This window comes from Uranotaenia lowii, chromosome 2 (genome assembly GCF_029784155.1).
Source record: "Uranotaenia lowii strain MFRU-FL chromosome 2, ASM2978415v1, whole genome shotgun sequence".
Classification (NCBI taxonomy): Eukaryota; Metazoa; Arthropoda; class Insecta; order Diptera; family Culicidae; genus Uranotaenia; species Uranotaenia lowii.
Window position 1 is genome coordinate 404,607,169 of NC_073692.1, and position 12,947 is coordinate 404,620,115.

Here is a 12,947-nt window from a genome sequence, read left to right on the forward strand (position 1 = left end):
GATTTTCAAATTAATTATATTCCCGGAAGAAATAATGTGATAGCGGACGCGTTATCACGTATTTCGATTTCCGATCTAAAAACTATGACAGAAACAACAATGACAATGATAACACGGTCAAAATCAAAACAAATCAAAGAAATCACTGACACGGAAGGAACTGATCAGCCTCAAGAGTCAAATGTGGAATATATGGAAATGGAAGTATGTCCAAGTATAAAAGAAATTGAAATAACCCCACAAAAAATAAGAATACCACAAACTCAAACATTAACTCACCTACGGGGAGTAATGAAAAAGGTAGTGGATTATATAAAAAATTTAAAAATGAAGAATACCGCCAACTCAAACATTAACTCACCTACGGGGAGTAATGAAAAAGGTAGCGAATTATATAAAAATTTAAGAATGAAGAACGTATGCATACTATTAAAAAGAAAAAAGAGCGCTCAACATCTAATGGAAAATATCCATGAAATAAAAATGAAGGATATACCGGATATAATTATTATAGGGGAGCACATAAAAGTGGTAAAAGAAGACATACAGAAAAAGATAATAATGAACGATTATCATGTACTACCAACGGCAGGCCATGCAGGCATCAATAGAACTCTGCACACTATCCAGCAAAGATTCTATTGGAAGAATATGAAAAAAGATATCAAAGTTTTCATTGATTCATGCCAGTTATGCCAGAAAAACAGAATCATAAATAAACCAAAAACACCAATGATAATCACAACAACAGCTGAAACTGCGTTTGAAATAATTTACTTAGATCTAGTTGGTCCTTTACTGCCTAGTGCAGAAGGTAACCGATATATATTAACAACGCAATGCGACCTGACAAAGTTTATTACGGCAACAGCCATTAAAAACAAAGAGACAGAAACGGTAGCTAAAGCTTTTGTAGAAACCATTGTTTTAAACTATGGGATTCCAAAAAGAATCGTAACAGATAGAGGCAAAGAATTCATGTCGAATCTATTTTCGGATATATGCAAATTACTCGAAATAGAAAAACTGAATTCAACAGCATATCACCATGAAACAATCGGTGGACTAGAAAATTCTCATAAAAACTTGGGAAATTTCTTACGTATATATAGTGAGAAATCACCCTTGTATTGGGACAGTTGGTTAAAATACTACCAGTTCGCGTTCAATACTACAGTCCACACAACGACAAGCAAAACACCATTTGAGCTAGTTTTCGGTAAAATCTGTAATTTGCCATCAAACCTATCTGACGCCGAGACAGTTGACCCAATATATGACATTGAGGATTATTCAAAAATTTTAAAAATTAAATTGAAATCTTCGCAACAAGCAATCAGGGACAAAATAATACAAGAGAAAATAAAACGAGTTGAAAAATTCAACAACTTGGCGAAACAAATGAATTTTAACAAAGGAGACTTAGGGTACGAACACAGTGAGCGCGAAGCGAACTGCGAAGCGAAATATTCATTCACCGGATGAATTTCGCAAGTTCGCTTTTGAAGGCCGGCCACAGTGCACGCGAATTGCGAAGCGGTTCAACACTGAAAAAAACCTTCGGTGTTGCAAAAATTAATCACATGTGAAAAAATCTTTGCAAATTAACAAAACTGTGAGCGAGGGATACGCACCGCGCAAAAAAAAAAACCAATCCGCGTTAATTCCGAAAAACTCAATCAATTAGTAACAGTCGAATTTTTCTGACGCTATGAAACGCCATCTTAAAATCCAATACGGCGGCTTCCGTTCAACTTTAAAATAATTTTAATGACTGAAAATCGCAAAAAAAAACTTCTAAAACTATGACATAATTATAACAAAATTTTAATACAATATAATAATAACAAATATTACGAAACGCTGACAAAACTTTAATAAAAATATGGCAATGGTGATAAAAATATTACAAAAATATTAGAAAAATATACCAATTCTATGATAAATTTGACATTGAAATGGCAAAGCCATGACCAAATTAAAAAAAAAAACTGACAAAAATTAATAAAAGTTGACTGAATAATAACAACAACAAATTAGTAATAATGCCAAAACTCGAAATTAAAAACTTTGACAAATATTTGACAACATTATGGAAAATATGAAAAATGAAATAAAAATATGACAAATATAATAACTAATCAAAAATTACAAATACAGACCCCGTTCGTTTTTGGCAACACGTCCGAAAATTTTATGTTGCCAAAATCGAACGGTTTTTTTTTGTCACTTTTTCATTTTTGATTTTTAATTCAAATTAGTCAAAATTTATGTAAAACCTTATATTAGCATACAATTTTTCAATTTGACTCAATTATATTAGTTATGAGCATTAAACATGGAAAAAATCATGTTTTTACTGTTTAAAACTATCATAATTAAGCAGAATGAAAAAATTTCATGCTAATATTACGTTTTACATTAATTTTTATTTGTTTAAAATGAAAATAAAAAATAAAAAAAAGACAAAAAAACGTCTTTTTTGGATGTTGCCAAAAACGAACGGTTTTTGCTCGGATGTTGCCAAAATCAAGCGGGGTCTGTATGACAAAATTTTGAAATAAAATAACATAAATCTGGCAATACTATGACCAAAATCTTACAAATGTGATAAAAATATATGCAACAAAAGTATGAAAAAATGTAACAAAACTATGATAAAACAAAACTATGACAATTGACAAAGGTTGTCATACTACTGTAAGATTTTTGTCATTTTATTTTAATTTTTGTTATAATTTTGTCATGTTTTCGTTTGTCATATTTTTGTCATAGTTCTGTCAGATTTTTTGTTCATTTGATTGTAAGTTTTTTTTTTTATAGTTTTGTCTTTTTTCGTTCGATTATATTCGTTTTACCACCTTCTCTTCATACTGAAAGTCTTTTCCAGTACAAATGCATTCGATGATTACTCTTGTATTTGAACTCACGGACATTGGCTTAGGAGGGAACTAACATGCCAACTGAGTTACACATATCACAAGCCCATAGATTTTTATAGATTGTGTCATTTTTTCGTCGTATTTGCGATATATTTTTTACATATTCATCATTAATAAATTATTATTATTATTATTATATGTTTGGATTTGTCTTTTTTTTTTAATTTTGTGATTTTTATGCCGTATTTGTCATCATTTTGTCATTTTTCTTACATATATTTGAAAGTATTTTGTTATATTTTTATCTCATTTTTCATAATTTTGTTAGATTATTGTCAATATTTTTGACAATTTTTTGTCATATTTTTTTCAAAACTTTATCATATTCTAGCCATTTTGCCTTATTTTTTGTCAAATTTTTGTGATTTTATTGTAAATTTGTTGTTATTATTTTGTCATTTTTGTAAATTTATTGTCAAATATTGGTCCTTATATAAGTTCTGTCAGGTCATTTCATTATCAAATTTTGATTATAATTTTATCATAAATTTTTTTTTCTCATTTGTCATAATTTTGCCATTTCTGTGATTTTTTTCTCATATTTTTGTCTAATTTTGTAATATTTGTCATATTTTTTGGCTTAATTATTTAACCACATTTGGCGTGTTTTATCCAAAGTTTTGTCATTTGTCACTATTTTTTTTGTCATATTTATTAATTTTAGTAATAGTTATTCATATTTTCCCACAGTTTTGTATTATTTTTGTCAATATTACTTTAGTTTTATAACACTTGTTATATTTTTGTTTATTCTTTTCAGTGCTTTTTTGCAGTTCTCTCAAAATTTTTGTTAAATTTTTGTCAGTAATTTTTCATCTAATTTTTTATCCCTTTTACTGATTTCTTATATTGTGGATGGACCTTACGATTTTCAGTTATTTATTGCATTTTGAATTAAGCGGAAACCGCCATCTTGTATTTCAAAATGGCGTCGGACAGCCAAATTCGACTTCTACTTATTGAGTACTTTCATCCAATACCCATATTGTGGGAGTTTCATGTGCTTTTCAGTCACTTCCAGCATTTTAAAGTTGAGTGAAAGGGGCCATATTGGATTTCAAGATGGCGTCGGATAACAAATTCCAACTTCTATCCGTTCAGCCCCTTCACCCTATACACATATTGTGGGGCTTTCATGCCACCGGTCGTTTACTGCCAGTTATAATTTGTTTCAATAGAAAAAGACTGAAACCGCGTTTGTTTCGAAAATCCGCGCTAAAAAACCGTGCATTTTTCATTACCAAAACAGAAACGGCAATGATAATTAAATAAATAAACTTTTGAAAAAAATTTTTTTGATAAATCATTTTACGATAAAAAATATCCGAGAGAATATTTTCAGTGTATGTCCGGATGAACAGGATGAATTCGCGCGATCCAGCCAGGTGTTCGCACGAAAATTCGCTTGCACTGTGGCCGGTCGATGTTTTTTTCAACGTGTTTCAATGAGAAGCGGTTTTTCGCGCGAATTGGAAATTCGCTTCGCACTTCGCACCGCGCTCACTGTGAATTCGACCTTAGTGTTATTAAAAAATGAAACTGGATCCAAGATGGAAAATATATATGTAGGACCATACCAAGTAGTTGAAGATTTAGATTCAAATTTGAAAATAATAATTAAAAATAAGGAAGAAATAGTTCATAAATCTAGGATAAAGATATTTAGAAAATAAAACCAGAGCGTGTGGTGGATAGAATGAAACTATTCCATTAGAGTAAATTGCTACGATAGTTTATTTTAAAGAGAGAATAATTTGAATATTACATATACATACATACAACAACCGATACTACTACATAAAGTATATAAAATAAACATAAATGAAAAACGTCTATTTTAAATCATGGAATACTATAGGATACATAAATACGTCGATAACACAATCTAAGATACATCATTATGTCACAGCATTTCTATTAATGTTAAATTGTTTAAGAGAAAGAGAACAAAAATCTTATGTTAGAGGTTATAAAAATTATGGCTTAGGAGACACAATTTTTATAAACAAATAAACAGGGCGTGTGGTGGATGCCGGACTTGCCATCGCATGTCGCAACATTGTTGCAAGAATTGCCACACGGTGCGATGTGAATGTTTATGCGAGCTAAGCATTCTTGATAAACATCCTACATCGACCCATGGGCAATGGACTGCATATGCTGACGCGGCGGATCATGTTCAGTCTGTCACCGCGCGATAGATTTAAGAAAACGAATAATAAAGAGTTCTGTACCAACCACCAACGAGTTAAGTTCTACATTTTATCACGTCCCCTAAAAGTTCAGTTCATAGTTGACGAGACCAGTTCATGACAAAAATGACAAAAATGACAAAAATGACAAAAATGACAAAAATGACAAAAATGACAAAAATGACAAAAATGACAAAAATGACAAAAATGACAAAAATGACAAAAATGACAAAAATGACAAAAATGACAAAAATGACAAAAATGACAAAAATGACAAAAATGACAAAAATGACAAAATTGACAAAAATGACAAAAATGACAAAAATGACAAAAATGACAAAAATGACAAAAATGACAAAAATGACAAAAATGACAAAAATGACAAAAATGACAAAAATGACAAAAATGACAAAAATGACAAAAATGACAAAAATGACAAAAATGACAAAAATGACAAAATTGACAAAAATGACAAAAATGACAAAAATGACAAAAATGACAAAAATGACAAAAATGACAAAAATGACAAAAATGACAAAAATGACAAAAATGACAAAAATGACAAAAATGACAAAAATGACAAAAATGACTGTTTGCGCCAAATAGCAACAACAACAGAAAATCCAATACTGTAAATCAGGTCAGCCACAAGCAGCATCAATAACCATCCCCAGCCGCACGCATCTACAGTGGTCAGAACCAACTGTGCGTGTATGCAAATAGAATGACCGATGACCGAACGTAGGTACTCGATCGACAATTACGAGTAGTTGATAGCAGCGAGTTGGTAGCGAGACAAAAGAAAATTGTTTTGGTGACCCGTGTCGTGCGGTCATATCGTTTAGCGAGCGTAGCAAATACAGTCCACTTTTGTGTTAAGATCGAAGTTAAGCGTTTTTGAATTGAGTGTTGAAAATAAATGTTCCCCCGTGATCGTATCCCACTCTAAGTGCCGTGTTTATTAATTATAGTTTCGAACTAAGTACGTCAGGGAACTTCGCGGCCTTCCGAATCAGCAGCTTTGGGGATTGGCCTCAACATTTGGTCCTTAGCGACCGGATTAAACCGCGGAGTTTGTGCGCGTTTTTTCTTTGTGAACAAGTGTATTGTGATAGCCGGCTTGGCTTGGGTTTGCCCCATTTTGTGCGGGTCCCTACTCTTAGCGGGTGGCTTGGGTTGATTCCCTTTTTGGTTCGCTGGCTTGGGTTCCCCTGGGGATGAATAAAAGTGCGCTTGGATAGCCTGTTTGGCAAGCAGCTGAAAATCGAAGGGAAGATTTAATTGAAACCTAGGAGTGAAAAATTGTGTACTTCACCTGAACAACAAAACAAATCACCCTGGGAGAAAAGACTTAGTTTGTTGATTCCGACATCAAGTAAACGCGCTGGGTGATTGCTGTAAAATTGAAAGTGCTTGAAACGGGGTTTAATGTGTACGAAAACTGTTTGGTACATTCTATCGAACTAATTGTGAAATTGTGAACGTTCGGACTATTCCTGTATTTAAAAGTGGTGGATTCCGGCAAAAGTTTCCGAAAAGTGCAACGCGAAATTAAGAGCTGAGCTGCAAGTGATCAAGCCGAATTTGGAAGGATTCATCATCGACCCACGGACGCCCCAAGGAATACAGATAAGTACTAGTAGATAGAGTGTGAGTGTGGAAATGCGATTGAATGGTTGAGGTGGCTGAATGAGAATACGTTGCATGGTTTGCCTTCATTTTTTAGAACTGTGGAGATTTGTAAAGCTTTCTCCGGTAGACTTTGAGCAGCCACTTAGCGCATGAAAGCTCGAAATTAATTGATACCGCTACTGTTCCACGTATCAGAAAATTAAAATTTTCATCTGTCAAAATATTGATATCAGTCAATTTGTCGCCGTTTGAGGTCTCGGGAGTGTTTTATAAAAAGTGTTAGTTCAAAGTACATATTGTGTTTTACAAAAATGGCCGACGATCTTCGACGTATGTCCAAACAGGAACGGATTTTGTGGAGTCTGCTAGAGAGCTTTGAAGATTTCCTTCACGACTACGACGATGTTCGGGATCATGGCTCACTTCAACCACGGCTGACTAAGTTGGACGAAGCCTACGAGAAGTTTTGTGATCTGCGAGTTCGTATAGAGATGATCCTTGAAGACCTTGAAGAGGAATCTGAAGACGGCGACGATAAGAAGGAAGTTCGAAAACGAGAAAGCAAAAAGGTGTATAAGGGATTTGTGACACGGTACTTTTCTTTGAAACAACAGCTGCTGTCGAAGATGGAGTCGATTCCCGCACAACCAACTCAATCCTCTGTTTCCGACGTGGTTTTGCCGTGTCACACAAAGTATCCAGAACTTCAGCTGCCAACCTTTTCCGGGAAGCTGTTGGATTGGATTAATTTTCGAGACAACTTCAAGTCGCTGATTCACGATAATGTCCAGTTGAACGATATGGATAAGTTTAACTACCTCCGGACGTCACTGAGAGATGACGCACTTCTCCATATCAATCAAATCCAAGTTTCAGCGATGAACTACGGCCTAGCATGGAGCACACTTGAATCGAAATATGAGAATCATAAACTGATAGCTCAGGAGCATTTGAAAGCACTCTTCGCCACATCTGCCATGCGGACAGAAAGTTACGAAGCATTAAATGTATTGTTGTCGACGTTTAAAATCAACCTTCAACAATTAGAAAAACTCGGCCAGAAGACTAGCAACTGGAGCACATTGCTAGCGTTTATGCTCTCACAAAAATTGGATGCCGAAACATACCGTCTGTGGGAAACTCACCATGCTTCTAAAACCGTCCCTACCTATGAAGCTATGGTTGAGTTTCTAGAAAACCATTGTTCAATCCTGCAGTCAACGGCCAGTCGCAGTGGCGACGATCATCATCGAAACACTAGAGCTCCTATCAGTCATAGCACAGCAACGTTCGAGAGTTTCTGCCCTATTTGCAACAATGGTCGACACAAAGCAGAACAATGTAACAGACTCATTAGGATGCGAGTCATCGACAGGAAAGTTTTGGTGCGCAGAATGGGGCTATGTCTGAATTGTTTGGATTCCGGACATTTTGTTGCTGATTGCATGCAGGAATCCTGTTTGAAGTGTGGACAATATCACCACGTTCTTTTGCACCCGTATTCTCCCAACCAAAGCAGCCAACAAAACATGCAGAACGTCTCTCAAGACCCACGAAGACCTCAACGCGCGGACAGTCAAACAAGAAGGCAACCTTATACACAACAGGCTCAGTCCCGGATGAATAGCAACCAATCTTCACAAAACATCTCACAACCTACACAACAGCCACCTCCCACAAACACTCCCACTCTTAGCCACCACACTTCTACTCTACTAGGTACACAACGCAACACCCACACCGCCATCCTGTCGACAGCCGTTGTCATGCTGTCTGATAGCAGTGGCAACAAAGTTTTAGCTCGTGCGCTGTTAGATAATGGCTCACAGATTTCTTTAATGACGGAGCATTTGTCGCAGAAGTTGAAATTTGTTCGTTTTCGAGAAAATCTTCCCGTGAAAGGCGTTGGAGGATCCATTCACATTTCTAAGGAGTCCGTTCTTGGTCGAATTGTGTCGCGAACTTCGTCGTTTAAAACTGATGAGATAAAATTCTTCGTGCTTCCTCGAATCACAATAGATTTGCCACAGAGAAGCTTTGATGTCAGCGCCTGGAATCTTCCGTCGTCCATCCGCTTAGCCGATCCCAGATTCAACGAATCTAGCTCAGTTGATCTTGTTATAGGAGTCTCCACCTTTTATGAGTTGTTACTAGCGGAGCAAATGAAGATTACTGATGCTGGTCCAATTCTTCAAAACACCCAGCTGGGATGGATCGTAGCAGGAGAGTTTCCAGAAACGCCAGTCACTTCTTACAGCGCCATGACACCAGAAGTTTCCACTGATGAGGTACTGCAGCAGCTAACCAAATTCTGGGAATTGGAGTCCTGCCGAACGAAAAGTTGTTTGTCAATTGAAGAGTCCACTTGTGAAGACATCTTTAATCAAACTACTACTCGAGATCCCGACGGAAAACTAAGAGTTTTTCTCCCAAAGAGAGAGTTTATGATTGAAAGATTAGGTAATTCGAAGCGGGCAGCCACGAAACGTTTTCTAGCTTTGGAAAACAGATTGAAAACTAATCTTGAGGTGAAAGCTCTTTACACAGCTTTTATTCATGAATACCAGTTGATGGGACACATGCGTGAGGTACACGAGGTCGAAGATGAACCTGCAGTCTGTTACTACCTGCCACATCAACCGGTGATGAAACCCAGCAGTACAACTACAAAACTCAGAGTGGTGTTCGATGCTTCTTGCTCCACCAGCTCTGGAGTTTCTCTAAATGATATCCTGATGGTAGGACCAGTCGTCCAGGACGATTTAATAGCAATCCTATTGAGATTTCGTATCCACAAGTACGCGATAGTTGGAGACATTGAAAAGATGTATCGCATGGTAAACGTTCATGAGAAAGATCAGCCGCTACAACGGATTCTGTGGAGAGAATCCAGCGAAGAACCGCTCCGCACGTACCAGTTAACTACAGTAACCTACGGAACATCTTCTGCACCGTATTTAGCAACGCGATGCTTGCTGAAATGTGCTGAGGATGGAAAATCTTCGCATCCAGACGCAGCAGTCATTATAAAAAAGAATTTTTACGTCGACGACATGCTAGCGGGAGCGCATACTATTGATGAAGGGAAAAGCATGTGTAAATCAACTGTAGAGCTGTTGAACTCTTATGGATTTTGCCTGAGGAAGTTGAACAGCAACCATCCCGACTTGCTACGTGAACTTCCAGCACATTTATGTGACAAGAAAGATTTCTTGGATGTACAGACCGGAAATAGTACCATACAAACCCTCGGACTTACTTGGGAACCAGCACAGGATTTGTTTTGGTTTAAGCTACCAGTTTGGAAACCTGTTTTTCCGGTTACATTTCGCCTTGTCTTGTCTGATACTGCGCGTTTGTTTGATCCCTACGGTTTCGCAGGTCCAGTTATAGTCCAAGCAAAGATGTTTCTCCAAGAACTTTGGAAGGAAAAGTATTCTTGGGACGAACCATTAAAAGATGAGCATCAGCAATTTTGGCTGGAGTTTAGGGACAAATTAAATGGTCTAGATGGAGTATCTATTCCTCGATGGATCGCATTCCGCAAGGACGTGATTGCATGCGAGATTCACGGATTCTGCGATGCCTCTGAAAAGGCTTACGGAGCTGCGATTTATTTACGAAACACAACCAAGGACGGAGAGGTTACTATTCGGCTGGTGACTGCCAAATCCAAAGTAGCTCCTCTGGATGATGTTAAAGGGAAAAAACGGAAGCAAACAATACCTCGACTTGAGCTCTCAGCAGCCGTTCTTCTGTCACATGTGTACGAAACAGTTCAAAACAGTCTGGAGATCGGTGCTAAGGCTTATTTTTGGACGGACTCTACCATTGTAAAATGTTGGCTTTCAGCACACCCTTCAAGATGGAATGTGTTTGTAGCGAATCGTGTCTCAGAGATTCAGCACATCACTCGTGACGGTATTTGGAATCATGTTCCAGGTATCGAGAACCCCGCAGACATTATATCCCGAGGGCTCACACCTGCGCAATTGGCCCAAAGTTCACTTTGGTGGAATGGTCCAGAATGGTTGGCGAAGGATTCTAAAAGCTGGCCACAGAGCTCGCCAAATGAGCAGCAATTCGATTCAGTTTTGTTGGAAGAAAAACCTTTAGTCTGTGCGGCTCTGCAGATCTTGTCACACAGTGAAATTTTTGGACTTAAGGAATCACTCCTGGGTCTCGTGCGATTGACCGCCTGGATGCGTCGTTTTGCCTTCAATTGTCGACATAAGGATCCCAACGAACATCGAATTGGAGTATTGAAAAGTGAGGAGCATAAAGAAGCATTGCTGTGTTTAGTAAAAATAGCCCAATCGGAAAGTTTCCCTGTTGATATAGCGGACCTCGTAGCGAAAAATGAAGTGAAGTCTTCATCGAGAATACTTCCATTTCATCCAATTATGAAAGATGGGGTTTTATGCGTAGGCGGGCGGCTTAGAAATGCTGCGATTCCCGAGGAGCGAAAGCACCCGATGCTGTTAGATAACAAACATCCTTTGACAAAGCTAGTATTTGTGGACTATCATCATAGACTTCTTCATGGTGGACCACAACTGATGATGGCGAGTGTTCGAGAACGCTTTTGGCCGATTGCAGCTCGGAATTTAGCCAGAGAAGTTGTGCACAGTTGTGTAAGATGCTTTAGAGCGAGACCACGTGTTCATGAACAATTGATGGGAGATTTACCTATGGAACGCGTATCGCCGGCCCCAGTATTCCAGCGAGTTGGTGTGGACTATTGTGGTCCTTTTGAAATCAAAGCTATCCATCGGAAAGGAGCTATGAATAGATGCTACGTATGCGTATTCGTGTGTCTCGTCGTGAAAGCTGTTCACGTGGAAGTCGTAGCAGATCTTTCCACCGGTGCATTTGTAGCAGCATTTAGGAGGTTTACAAGCAGACGTGGGAGGCCCGTACTTGTCATGTGCGACAATGGCACCAACTTTGTAGGAGCTCGTCGAGAGCTGAATGAATTACATCGTTTGTTTACTGCCGAGCAATTTCGAAACTCTGTAGTTACAGAAGCCGCCAGTGAGGGCATCGAGTTTAAGTTCATCCCTCCCAGATCACCGAATTTTGGTGGATTGTGGGAGTCTGCAGTAAAATCAATCAAAACACACATGCGCAGAGTCATTGGAAGATATGTACTGAGACCCGATGAATTCCACACTGTAGTAGTTCAGATAGAAGCATGCCTGAACTCCAGACCTCTCACACCGATATCCAATGATTCAGAAGATTTAGAAGTGCTCACTCCAGGACATTTCATAATACATCGATCGTTGCAAGCAGTGCCAGATCCAAATCTTCTGCATCTTCCAGAAAATCGTCTGAATAGGTGGCAACAAGTTCAAGCGATCAACCAGTTGATTTGGAAGCGTTGGTCGACCGATTACCTGTCACAGCTTCAAAGCCGGAACAAATGGACGAGGCAAAGATCCAACCTGCACATTGGAACAATGGTTCTGCTCAAAGAGGACAACTTGCCTCCTCTAGAATGGAAACTAGGACGCGTTACTAACATCCAGCCTGGTTCAGATGGAAACATCCGTGTAGTTACAGTCCGCACGCAATATGGAGAGTTCACGAGAGGTATCTCCAAGATTTGCATTCTTCCCATCCGAGACAATCAGCCATCTGAAAATCCACGCGAGCATCATTAAGCCACCAACGTCGAAAACATTCCTGGGCACCCGTTTTTAAAATAAGTATTTTCCGCCCCCATGAGGGGCACTATTGGCACTGGCGGCATATTAGCCGTATCTGCCAGGGGGCCAAACCTCAAGTTATGTACAAACCCACCTGTTTGTCTGCGGAACCTAAAATAGTTTCTTTCCGCCAGGGTTGTACACCACACCACATTGTTCGTCCAGGATTGTCGACAAATAAAGGATTCTGCTGCTCATCGTTCTGTCCCATCATCTGTATCATCCGGTCCTGTTTTTTCAAACAAAATAAAATAAGTATCTTACGCCCCCATGAGGGGCTTTATTGGCACTGGCAGCGTATCAGCTGCATTCGCCAGGGGGCCAATTTCTAAGTTACGTGCTACCCTATCCATTTGTTTGTGGAACCTACAGAAGTTTTTCTCCACCAGGGTTCTTTATCATATCATTTGTCGAAGATGTCCAGACCAGACCATGGAACCCGTTGAGACCGTAGTTTCTTCATCAGGGCT

At 38.3% G+C, this 12,947-nt stretch overlaps 1 protein-coding gene across 1 annotated transcript; it reads left to right on the forward strand.

The window, feature by feature from the left end:
• Window positions 1-7,077: 7,077 nt before the first annotated feature.
• LOC129743360 (uncharacterized) lies at window positions 7,078-12,432 on the forward strand. Its single transcript, XM_055735344.1, has one exon. It carries the CDS (start codon window positions 7,078-7,080, stop codon window positions 12,430-12,432), a length of 5,355 nt encoding a protein of 1,784 aa, XP_055591319.1.
• Window positions 12,433-12,947: the final 515 nt, after the last annotated feature.

Excerpts from the sequence above, each read along its gene's own strand:
- LOC129743360 (XM_055735344.1), top strand. The coding sequence starts at position 7,078 with ATGGCCGACGATCTTCGACGTATGTCCAAACAGGAACGGATTTTGTGG.